The following is a 12,899-nucleotide window of genomic DNA, read 5'->3' on the forward strand; positions in this document are numbered from 1 at the left end:
ACACCCTCTCCCCTCAGATCGTGTCTTTTCTGTCGCGTTACGTTAACAGGGAAACAAACAGAGGGAAAGACACGGTTTCTTTCTCGGGCAGACGAGGAACGAAAGTGGAGCTGGGAGGTGGAAGCGCGAGCCTCCGCCGCGAGTCGGGTCACGTGGTGCGGCAGGGACCGCATGGCGGCGGCAGCCCGCGCGCGCCCCCGCGCCTCCGCCTGCTGGGCAGTTCGGGCGCGCGCGCCGACGGGGCGGGCGCATGCGCAGGGGGGCGCGCCGCCTCTGCCCCGCGGCGAGGGTGTCTATGGAGAGGCGGCGGCCGCGGCTGCTGAGGCGGCGGCGGCTGCGGCGGTGGCGATGGCGCCCTTCCCCGAAGAAGTGGACGTCTTCACCGCCCCGCACTGGCGGATGAAGCAGCTGGTGGGGCTCTACTGCGACAAGGTACCGCTCTGCGGGGCCTCGGGCTCCGGGCAGCGCGCGGGCGGAGTGGAGGCGCGGGCCGGGTCTCCGGGCGGGCCGGGCCTGCGCGGCGCCCTGAGCGTCCAGGGGCCGCGCGCTGCGCGAACCGCCGCTTGGGCAGCTGTCAGCACGGCGCTTTCCCCGGGAGCCCGCTCCCCGCGGGGCTGGCCGCCTCGGACGTGCACCCGGGAGCTCGCGGCGCGACCCCCTCCCGGCCGAGGGCCTGGCCACCCGCCGCCCTCGGGGGCGCGCTCCCCACGGCCGCGTCCGGCCTCCCGCCGGGTCCCCCGGGGGAGCGGGGCCCCTTCGCCCCCTGCCGACTCTTGGGGACCCGGGCCGGCCACCTGCGGGCCTCCTCCGCCCGGCGCAGGCGGTCCTCGCAGCTGCACACCCTCCCCTTTCAGCCTTGTCCCCTCCGCCCTGCCCCGACCGGCTTTGGCCGGGGGGGGGGGGGGGGGGGGGTCTCCCCGTGCCTCCTTAACTATCACCCATCCATCCTTCTTCTGAACCTCTGACCTGCGTCCTGGCCCCGCAGGCATTTTCTTTACAACTCGGTCTGCCCATTCTTTTTTTTCCCCCTCAGCTTTGTAGGGGCTTGATTTGGGAGAAAGGTTTCTTGGCTTACGAAGCAAAGAACATATTCACTCTTTTATTTGCGGTCATTTTTTTTTTTTCCCACCTTGCAACTTTGATTGTCCGGAGCGTTTACTGGAGGTCGGTTTTGTTATGAGACAGCTATTCTCTGCTGGAATTCTTTACGTGGGCTCGAATAAAAGGGCCTGGGAACAAGTTGGTGGAACTGCGAGAGCCGTTTTGTACTCTCAGTAGGTGCAGCCTAAAGCTGAAAAAGCATATTTGTGGAGCTATCCCAGGGCTTTTTGCCTATAATTTTAAAACGGTGTTAGGAGTCCGCATTTTTGTCAAACATTTGTGTTGGGGAGAGTCCACCTACGGGTATTCTGAGACGACCTGGCAATCATGCTTTGTGTAGCAGTGAATCAAACAAAAAAGCACTTAAAGACCTCTAATGCTTCAGCGTAGAAGTCAACTTTGATGAACTTTCAGAAATTACAGCACTGTTGAGAGAAAAGAGCCCAGTGAGTTGGTTGGAGGATGCCTTCAGTGTTCAGTGCCAGGCCACACTTAAAAAAGCATCCACAACCATCTTTTTCCTCCCTCCATTTTGAAAATTAAAAACACACGATTCAGATGTAGGTTTAAATACCAGGGTAGTCTAGGATAGTGGTTCTCAACCTTCTTTGCTCATTAGAATCACCCTGAATGCTGTTAGAAGTCCCTATGCCCTAACCGCTACAATCAGCATCTCTGAGGGTGGGACCTGGCATCGGGTATTATTTAAAGTTCTCTGTGAGTCCAGCGTGCAGCCAAGGGTAACAGTCACTTATCCAGGAGAAACATAGTAAGTGGGTAAGTAGTCAGTTAAGTCTATAACTTTGGATTTTTGAGTTAGCCTACAGTGTTTTTACCTGTTTACCTGCTCTGACCTTTGAACTTAGTTATTCTGACAGTATCCTTCAATTGCAGGAAAGAAAAAAATTGGGGAGGATTTTTAACTTTCTCAAAATTAAAAAGGTAAAGTTAATGAGGAAGTAATAGAATTTGAAGTCTTCTATTATAGATTGGGTAGAGGTAGTCCAGGACCACTTGGAATCGTTTTGAAAATTTTGGTGCATTTTTCTGAGGGCTTAATGGCTTTCATCAGATTTCCAAATGATGGTGACCCTCCCCAGATAGTTAAGGATCACAACTTTATTTAGTTACATGCTAGACTAACCAGCCCTATGTAAAAAATTTGAAGCAGTCAGTCACTAATATTGTGTGTCATTACCTGGTGATTTGAGAACGTTAGAACAGATTTTGAAAATACAGTGCCCTTTTTAAAAGCACTATTTTAGTTAAATAAGATTCTTGGTATTTCAATGTCCCTTCTTGAAAGCATTTTCAATTTGATATAGCAGAAATTAAAATTATCACTAATTTTGAATTGATTAGATTGTGGTATATATTCATCAGGAAGATTAAAAATTCCAATTTTTATGAACTGTGGATCAGAAAACAAGGTGATTTAGGGGGGAAAATGCATAGGAATTCTACATCTGGATTTCTTTTTGATGCTAATAGTTAATTGAAATTTCTCCTAGTATGCCCTTGGGAGCTAGAGGGGAAAAAAGTATTTTATGATGACTGAATTGTCTCAAAGGACTATACGTTTTTATCACCTCAACTTTTGCCTTTACCATGTTTTGGTTGGATAGACCAGGGTATCCAACCCAAACAGCATATAGTAAAACCTCACAAAATGAGAACTAGTTTTTGTACTTAATACAAGATGTGTTAATTCATGGTATTCTTTATGTTGTCTCTGAATGCTCAGTAATTATAAAGAAGTCAGTTTTATTTTGAATATTGACTTTTCAAGTGTGGTGTATTTTAGAAGCATTCATTTGTTTATTAGTAACACCCATTATTTATATATTTAAGCTAGTTGATTTAGAATAATTTATTCTGAAGTTATGAGCCATTTTAAATAGTGCTGTATAGTACCTAATTTAATACTTTGCTCATGAGTTTTCTTTTACATTTATAGAAGGTTTTATGGAAAAGTTTTTCACTTGTTATCCAGATAGCAGTCTTTTTAGTTAGGTAAAAGAAATATTTTTGTTCTATAACTGGGGATGTGTAGGCTTAGATTAGTTAGACCAAGTTTGCATAAGTAGTCAGTGATGGATCCAAATGGAAGCCAAGTCAGGATACTGATTCCTAGTTTAATTTTCTTTGGATGAAACCAGAATAGTTTCTGAAAAAAATTTTTTTGTGACAATCTATTATGAAATTTTGCTAATTCACTCACCTTCCAAATCGGGATGATTTTAGGCAATATTTATATTGGGTCACATCCTTTTTCCAGTTTGTTCTAATGCCTCAGTTTTTCCTTAGTCCTCAAAACTTAGCAGCATTAATTCTGCCAGTGAGCGTGGAGTTTTCACTGTCAGTTGGTCCTGTAGTAGTTTGTATTGGCCGTTTGAGAAGTTGTTCCTTTTCTTCGGATGGTAGTCTGAGGTTTGTGCTTTGTGGAAATCCAGATGACCTATGGTGGGAGCAAAGGGGGCAGCATTTGATCAGCTTTACATTAAAGGGTCAGAAGTGGACTAATAGCCTCTTTGAATTGATTTCTGAGAGCAAAGTAGGTGATGGTTGTAAGGATGTGCATGGTACAGAGATTTCCAGACTTATACATTGACCAGCTATAGAAAGTTCAGTTGGCGGAGGCTTTAAGGAGTGCCCAGGTTTTTCAGATAAGAATCTTATGCCATCTGTTTTATCATTTTATAAAGATAGGACGTTTTATGACCGAAACCTTAGGGATAAAACAAGCTCAGAATAATTTGAATAGATTATTTTTTTAAAAAATTGAATGAGTATAGCTCTATGAAGAATATATTTAGTTTTCCTTGTTTTTCTGTTTCTCTGCATACCTGTAAAAACCGTTATTGACTGACATTGGGAAGGTTGATTTATTGGAGAGAATATTGAATTGAGAGCTAAGGAGGGGAAAGAAAAGGGAATTCAACACATTCTTATTACGTGCTTCCTTACTTTTAATCCTCACAAGAGCCTTGTGAGACAAGTGTTGACCTTATTTAAAGATGAGGAAACAGACTTAGTGGTTAAGTATTAATAACTTACCGAACTAATTCACTCAGCTAGTAATTAGGGGAGGCTGAATTTTCGTCTTTAGGACTTTTTTTTTTCCTTCCTGAAGCCCATGTTTTTTTTTTTGCGTTAACCCTACTCGTTCTGCTCCTTATTACTAATTACATGATTTTATGCAGAACATTTCATCGGTGGATCATAGGTTTTTCTGTCATTTTGAGCAGATAATTACTAAGGTTTCTTCATTCAGTGTAAATCTGTCTTGATCAAATGAAAGGATTATCTGGCTGAGGAACAAAAAAGTAAAACTTACTTGGGGTAATATTATTTGAATTTTTGTTACACTGTTTTTCATATCTGTTTTTGAACTTAATACATATTTTTTTTAAGTGACACACAACTTCAAATCAGTTTAAAGCCAGTCTGTAAGTATGATTTTACATTGTAGAGTGTCTGAGACAGAAAGTCAGTTATAAATTCTTTGAAAATATAGGAGATATTATGTGCCTGAATGTTGTTATTTTTTCATTTTATGTATCCTAGTCCTGTGTTAAGTTTGCCACGCATCAGAGGATATAAGCTTACAGGTCACTTTGGAACTTTTATAATCCTACAGTGTTTTTCAGAGTGAGTTCTGTGACCCATTTGTATGTTCTGGAATCAGTTTTGTGGATCAGAAATAGCGTTAAAAACATGAAATAGAAAAGTAAATGATGAGAGTACATCACAGGTTAGGAAGTATTGATTCCTGAAATTTAGTAGAAGTGTATGTGTCTAGATTGGACTGTATTTCTTACTAAGTTCAGTTCAGTCGCTCAGTCAAGTCTGACTCTGCGACCCCATGAACTGCAGCATGCCAGGCCTCCCTGTCCATCACCAACTCCCGGAGTCCACCCAGATCCGTGTCCATCGAGTCGATGATGCCATCCAACCACCTCATCCTCTGTCGTCCCCTTCTCCTCTTGCCCTCTGGTCATGGTTGAGAAAACGCTTATTTGGAGCCGTACTTCTCAGCTGCAGCACTGGCGCGTTTTGGCCAGATGATGCTTTGTTGTGGAGGCTGTCCTGCGCCTGGCAGGATGTTTAGTCCTTTCCTGCCATGCCCACTAAGATGCAGTGGAGACCTTGTCCATCAGTTCCTTGGGGGCGAAATCAACCCCTCAGTGAGAAGGAGTCCTTTAGAGCGAGCGTTCTGACAGTGCACTCTGCTGGAGCTGAAAAGATGGCTGTATGATGGGGACTAAAATGGTATCTTGTGGGAAATAAGCAGGTCTCACAAACCCAGAGATTGATCTCTGTTTTGTGTCTGCAAGTTGTATGGTTTGGGATAAGTTATTTTCTCTGAGCTTCAGGTTTTTCACCTATAAAATGGTAAATGTAACATCAGTTTACTAGGATTATTCTTAAGAATTAAGTAATACATGAAATTATTTAGTATAGTACCTACCATGTTGTAGGCCTCAGTATGTCCCAGATGTTGTTAGTGTCTATGTTTATTGTTTTGTTTCAATCAAGTCTCTATGATTGAATAACTTTGCAGAGGCAAGCAATTTTAAAAAATGATTCATATATGTAAATTTTTAAAAAGTTAATTTGTATATGCTTAGGTTATTCTTTTCACTGCACTGACTTTAGATACCTGGTTAAAGACAGTTGCTCTTTTCAGATGGAGAAAAACTGTTCAGTAGGATAAGGACTTCTAACTTTATTTGGGCTAAATAGCTCAGTTGGTAAAGAATCTCTCTGCAATGCAGGAGACCCGGGTTCAGTTCCTGGGTTGGGAAGATGCCCCTGGAGAAAGAAATGACAACGCAGTTCAGTATTCTTTGCCTGGAGAACTCATAGGCAGAGCATCCTGGTGGGCTGCAGCCCATGGAGTCACAAGAGTTGGGCACAGCTGAGTAACGAGCACTTTCACTTTCACTTTTCCATAGGAATAAGGAATAAGAGAAAAACCTAAGTAGGATTATGTGTGTTAAATTCCTTGCCCTTTAAATATACTAACTTACTAAATTGTCACGAGAACCTTATTAGGTAGTTAATGTCATTAGGCCTATTTTCCTGAGGAAGACATCGAGTGAGGTACAAAGCTGGCAGAGATGGGTTCACACCTAAGCAGTCTAGCTGCAGTCAGCATCTTTAACCACTCTGTGGGACTGACTCTGTACTACGTAGAGTCCTTTCCTCTAATTTGGGTTCTCAGTCTGTAGCATGGCATGGTCTTTACCTGAGCTTGTTACTAAATACGAAAGATTTTCTAATAGTTCAGTGAGAATATATGCGAAGCTTCCTGCATGTCTTTTTTTAAGATGTTATTTTCCATAACTCACATGAGGACATTATTTAGTTTTCTGCTATCCTTTTTTTTTTTAATTTTAGTTATCATTAATGCTTTCATTTGTTATATCTCTTATCAATATCTCTACTCACTTATTTTTAATTTCCTTTAATATAATGACACATGATAGTATTTGCTGAGGTTAGCCACTAGTGAATTTTCTTGTAATTTTGTGTGACATTTCTTAGGAGAAAATTTACAAGCTTGGATTAACCAACTCTATCCCCAGTTATTTTTGTGTGGCTAAGGAGCTAAGAATGGTTTTTACATTTTTAAGTCGTTGGAAAAAATAAGGATAATATTTTATGACATGCAAAAATTGTGTGAAATTTAAATTTTAGTGCCCATAAATATCAGTAAAATTTCATTGGAATATGGCCACGGATTCATGTGACTACTTATGCGCTACAACAACTGAATTAAATAATTGCTACAGACGGTATGCCCCACAAAACTTAAAATATCTGGCCCTTTACAGAAAAAGTTGCCAGCACCTGTTATAAGTAATTTATTTATTGTGGTTAGTTTGTTATTTTATTTCCCATCACTAGAATGTAAAGTTCATAAAGGCAGGGATGTCTGTTTTGTTCACTGAGCTATCCCAACTACCAGAAACAGTGACTGGCTTATAATAGCTGCTCATTAAATATTTGAATAAGGTTAAAAAAACACATGAATTTTTATAAAAATGAATAATTTTCAAAGTAATGATAGCTAATATTTATTAGGCACCAATTTAATCTCACAGCAGTTATGTGAAGTACAGGTAGTTTTATTATTCCCATTTAACACCGAGAAGAAACTTAAGACATTGGCGAAAAATAGCTTGCCCAGAGTTACCAAGCTTAATAGACAAGTAGGAGGGAACCACCGCTAGAGAATCTTGATGCTAACGTCTGTTTTTTTGTAAATGACCCTTATGCCTCATTCCTCTGCCTTTCACAGAAGATCCTTGGTTAAATTATATAGTGGAATAGTCTTACTTTAGGAGTCTTGTCATCTTTCTGATGCTGCGTCATGAGCCTGGTCTTCTTGCCCAAAACAGGCAATTAAGACACCATGGACTCTTCTCTATTTTCGGAATACTAGATCAGACTTGGCAGAACAAGTCTAGGAAGTATGGTGTTTGTAGCTTCTTCTTCATTTACTCTGTGTTGTTTTTAACTTTATCAGATTTTCACTTTTAAAATGGGTTTTGAAATTGGAATTGACATCATAGAAGATGCATTGAATATGACAGTGTAGATAACAGAAGGTTTGAATATTACTTTGAACTTCAGCTTGAATCAAGTTTCTTGATAATATGTATGCTTTCAACATGAGAATTTAACTTGACATTAAATGCAGAAAAATAAAATTATATCAGGATCGTCATTTTCTCTTGTTGAATAGAATTAGAGAAAATGACAGTGTATTTATTTATTTATATTTTCATTGATTTTAGCCTTTCCTTCAAGAGCATGTACTTTCTTATGCCCTGATGTACAAGGTTTTCACACTGTACTGCTGAAGTGCTTCCACTCCAGAAAAGTACACGGTTCCTTATATAAACTGCTAAGTGTTTACCGTGCTTTTCTTAGAAAAAAAAAAAATATTATCTAATAATGTTATAGTAGCTCAGTACTTTATTTTCTGAACAAATCAGACTCATCGTGATATTAAAGTTAAAACAATTTATAATAGAAAGTTTTTGAATTTCTTATATTGTAAAAGTAGTATAATAGCATACAGGGCATTTGAACAAAGAAAAAAGTGTGTCACTTTATCCTAACACAGCTCCTTTAATGTTTACATATAACTCTGTGAAGTATCTGTGTTTACTACATGGAATTTAGTATATGGAATATGGAGTAATGGAATTTTAGGTTTTGAGGAAGTCTGGTTTAATCTCATATTTAAAGAAACTGTGTGATTTGTTGGTGTATATATCCTTTCCTTCAGAAATCAACATCTTCCCTACCTGGGGCACTTTTTATTATACACTTAAAACTTATAATTTAAGAATTTCCTTTTCTACTTTAACAAAGTGTAAGGGAGGTATTTTGCTCTGTACAAAACTAAATAGGAATGCATTTGAATATTTCCTTTTGATGCATATTTGCATGTATGTATTATGCCTTCTTTTTAAATTTTTTCCAGCTTTCTAAAACCAACTTTTCCAACAACAATGATTTCCGTGCTCTTCTGCAGTCTCTGTATGCTACTTTTAAGGAGTTCAAAATGCACGAGCAGATTGAAAATGAATACATTATTGGTTTGCTTCAACAACGCAGCCAGACCATTTATAATGTACATTCTGACAATAAACTCTCTGAGATGCTTAGCCTCTTTGAAAAGGGTCTGAAGAATGTTAAGGTGAGTTGTACAAATGGATATTTATCACAGCTTGTGCCATCTTCTGATATATCATTGGCAAAACTTCTTAGGGTTTCATAGCAAATAATGTTGTGTTAAAAAAAAAATGACACTTGTTAAAGACAGTAAGGAAGACTTTTTTCAGGGGATTACTGCCGTGGAGTTTTGCAGTCAGAGAGAGAGATTGGGCTGAACTCAGAATATGACAAGGACCAGTGGGGAAAGCCAGAGAACAGGCTAAGGGTCAGGAAAATTACTAAGAGGAAGCATCAAGGCTGGGAGATTCCTGCTAGACTGACCCTTGTTGCCTTTTGCTGAGTATAGACCAAGGTGGCAAGATATTGAGGATGTGTAGATACTTGAGGGTTATCAAATGCTGAGGGTGGTGGGGGTAGGGTGGATAAACTGATTCTGGATGATTTTTGCTTAAACTGGAATAACTGGGCCAAGGACAGACCTCAAGGTCAGAGCCTAGTTGAGAAGACTCAGTGGAGCCTGAGAAGACTCTGGTTTAGTGAGCATCTTTGTCACACTTCTTTGTTGTCAGTTAGTTGCTGTTTTGCTACCCTATGGCCAGTAGCCTGCCAGGCTCAGTCCATGGAATTCTCCAGGCAAGAGTACTGGAGTGGGTTGCCATACCCTTCTCCAGGGGCTCTTTCTGACCCAGAGATCAAACCTGGGTCTCCTGCTTTACAGGCAGATTCTTTATCACTGAGCCACTAGGAAAGCCCGAATAGATGCAGTTGTTGGTGACAAAAGGTAAGATGGGCTTCTCTTATAGCTCAGTTGGCAAAGAATCCACCTGCAATTCAGGAAACCAGGGTTCGATTCCTGGGTCCTAAAGATCCCCTGGAGAAGGAAATGGCAACCCACTCCAGTGTTCTTGCCTGGGAAATCCCATGGACAGAGGAATCTCACAGGCTACAGTCCATGGGGTCGCAAGAGTTGGACACCACTTAGTGACTAAACCACCGCCAAAGGTAAGATTGTTACTTAGAATGAACAGGGCCATGGGACTGATTACAAAGAATAATTTTTAATTGTGTAACATAAGATTAAAGATATTTTTGGGTATTGTTTAGGATAATTGTGTATAGAGAAATTTCTCTATTAATTATATTTATTTATTATAGGGTATTTGAAATTTGATCTTCCACTGTCCCCCTTTTGGCTTGGTGAAACATGGACTTTAGTTGCAGCTCTGTCAGACCATCATGCACCTTTCATTGATAAGTTTGTATTCTAGGAAGAGTGTTGTGCAGCAGGGAAGAGGACGGATTGAAGGGAAAGAAAAGGCTCAAACAGTATGGTTGTTATAAAAAGATGATTATAATAATCTATAGAAGAGTACATAGTAGCCACTTGTGGGGAGGCGGGAGATTGCCTAGGGAGAGGTACTGGGAAGGAAGGTGGTATTTATTAAATGCTTCATTATACTCTTTGCATTCATATTATGTTCATGTATTGCCTATGCAATGAAATGATAAAGATCAGAACTAAAGTAGTGACTCGCAAAGATAGAGGGGAGGGAACAGACTTCAGAACAATGTAGGACATGAGGTTGATAAAGGTAGCGCTTGCAAACAGCTTCCCTGGTGGCTCAGTGGTAAGAATCTGCCTGCCTGTACAGGAGAAGAGGGTTCGATCACTGGGTCAGCAAAGTATCCTGGAGGAGGAGATGGCAACCCACTCCAGTATTCTTGCATGGGAAATCCCATAGACAGAGGAGGCTGGCGGATTATGTCCATGGCGTCCCAAGAGTTGTTCGTGACTTAGCGACTAACACCACCAGTGTTTGCATATAAAAGGGAGGAAAGGAGAAAGAGAAACAAAATGAAACTGAGAATCGAGCTTGGCTTTCTAGGGAATGTAGATGAGACTTGGGGAATGAAGAGATCCATTATGGACAAGTTGAGTGTGACTTGTTTGTGCAGTCCAGGTGGATGTTGATTAGCAGGAGGAAGCCTTAGTTGGGCTTCAAGCTTGGAAGAGTAATTTGGTTTGGAAAAGCAAATTTGAGTATGCTTAGGGAAAATGTGTAAAATCCTGAGAGAATAGGACGTTGGGTAGACTGTTAGGAAGCAGCTGACTATAAATTAGTTCAGAAAGCAGGAGACTAGAGAGGACTCAGCAGGGAATAAAATGTTCCCACATTTTATCAGTTTCACTGTTTTGTAAATTCTCCACATGTAGTGATGGATAAGTTACAGGAAGATACGATCTTAGTTCATATGGGGAGGAACAGTTTAGTTGTTGTCCAAGATTACAGTGCTTTACTTCAGGCTGGAGCGAGAGCCTTGCCTTCAGCAGTGTTTATGGTGTTCTGCAGGGTCATGTAGCAGCTATTCTGAATTGTTTAGGGGAGGATACACAAGGCAATCTTAAAGGGATTTTGTAGTGAATATAGTCCAGTAGACTCTTGTGGACTGCTTAGAGGTGTATTAGGAAAATGAACATATTGAAATGGTATAAATCTATGCATTAGAAATCAGTAGAAGTTTTGAGCAAGTGCTTGCTATTTCTAGACTTTTTATGACTTTTTAAAAAGAAGTAGAAGGTCGTATTAGTAAAAGATTTCAAGATTCTTTAAAGAGATGTTTTGAGGCCGTCTTTTGTACTTAGAAAAGTACAGAGCCCACTTTGTTATTTGTTAGTCTAATTTTTTTCCTGAAATTTCAAGTAACATTTTAAAGTGACTGTAGGATCAGATATAATATAAATTAGGAGGCAAAATTTTTATAGAATACAATTTTTTATTTCTAGAATGAGTATGAGCAGTTAAATTATGCAAAACAACTGAAAGAGAGACTGGAGGCTTTTACAAGAGACTTTCTTCCTCACATGAAAGAGGAAGAGGAGGTAAGTATAACTTTTCCTTCTTGTGATTTTGATCTATAAAATTAAAAAGCGTTATTTTGATTCTTCAAAATAATATATAGGAAGATGAACCTCTAGAACATTTTAGAAAACAAAGAAAAACCCAAGGGAAAAAAGCATTAATTTTGTCTCCTTAGAGAGCTTATTGCTTTTCATTGAATGAAGGATGAATTCATTTACTCAAAACATATTTATTGTCTTACTGTGTCGATGTACCTACCATGTTGAATGTTAACTTTTTATGCCTCTAATGCCTTTTCTGAACCGTTAGAAGATTTTAATTTTTTTTTTAATGTTTTCTGTGTTCATCCCAAGTTTAAACATTTTTAGTATCTTTTTTTTTAGTAGTGGATTTTAGTAATTAAATGGTGGTGTTGAACTTAGCAGCCTTATGCCTAGTGCATTCCTGTTAGGATGTCACTGAATGGATGAGCAAAACACTTCCTCATTTTCTCTTTTCTCTAAAGTAGGGTGAGTATCAGGAAAGGAATAGAGGGAATATTTTGTGAGGTACTGGATTTTTGTTCAGCTGTAAATCAGGTATTATAGTGGTTCTCACTAATAAGGCTTCACTTTATAATCAGATGGCTATTAAAAAAAATCTACTTTTAAGCCCTTTCTAGATCAGTTAAATCACATGGAAAGTAGATATTAACATGGGTATATTTTAAAGGCTCCCCAAATCACTGTAAAATGCAAATATGCAATCAGTTCTAAAACTGCTGAGTTACTAAAGCAGTGTTTATTAACCTTCGACGCACACCGAAATTATCTATGGAACAAAGGGAAAAAAGTGCGCTTTAGTCCACCTCTGAAGATTCTGATTCTTTCAGTTGGAGGTTGGGACCAAGCATCTGTTTTGAAGACTCTCCTACATGATACTGAATAGGTGAAGGTGTCGTCGAGCTCTGACTTTTCTGGTTCCAGTCCACCGGGTACCATTCTCCTATGATTCAGAGGCCCCTGCTTGGGTAGAGGTCAGTTGCTGTATACAGAGGCAGAAGACAGTTAACTGACTTCAATGTCTCGCCAGAAGAGGGTGCTTAAGAATGTGTGATACAGTGTGCAGGGAGACCTTCTGGGTCGAATGCTTTTAAATCGACTGAAAAAGCCATAGAAAGAAGGATCTTGATGCTGGTGTTCTAGTGTTAACAGCAACTTTTATGCCTTCCAAATATGTGGTCATAATACTACACTTGAACTA

General features: G+C 40.1%; 1 protein-coding gene across 4 annotated transcripts in view; it reads left to right on the forward strand.

The window, feature by feature from the left end:
* Window positions 1-256: 256 nt before the first annotated feature.
* Window positions 257-12,899, forward strand: part of FBXL5 (F-box and leucine rich repeat protein 5) — a 44,136-nt gene continuing 31,493 nt past the window's right edge. Inside the window, exons 1-3 of one of the 4 annotated variants that reach the window (XM_070458103.1) lie at window positions 257-432; window positions 8,603-8,818; window positions 11,582-11,677. In XM_070458103.1, the coding sequence (XP_070314204.1) occupies window positions 349-432; window positions 8,603-8,818; window positions 11,582-11,677 (396 nt within the window). In that variant the 5' untranslated portion in view covers window positions 257-348. Of the gene's footprint in view, window positions 433-8,602; window positions 8,819-11,581; window positions 11,678-12,544; window positions 12,673-12,899 lie in introns of those variants that run through there. The other 3 variants (XM_070458102.1, XM_020908467.2, XM_020908466.2) reach the window with 3 other exon arrangements.

Source organism: Odocoileus virginianus, chromosome 29 (genome assembly GCF_023699985.2).
Source record: "Odocoileus virginianus isolate 20LAN1187 ecotype Illinois chromosome 29, Ovbor_1.2, whole genome shotgun sequence".
NCBI lineage: Eukaryota > Metazoa > Chordata > Mammalia > Artiodactyla > Cervidae > Odocoileus > Odocoileus virginianus.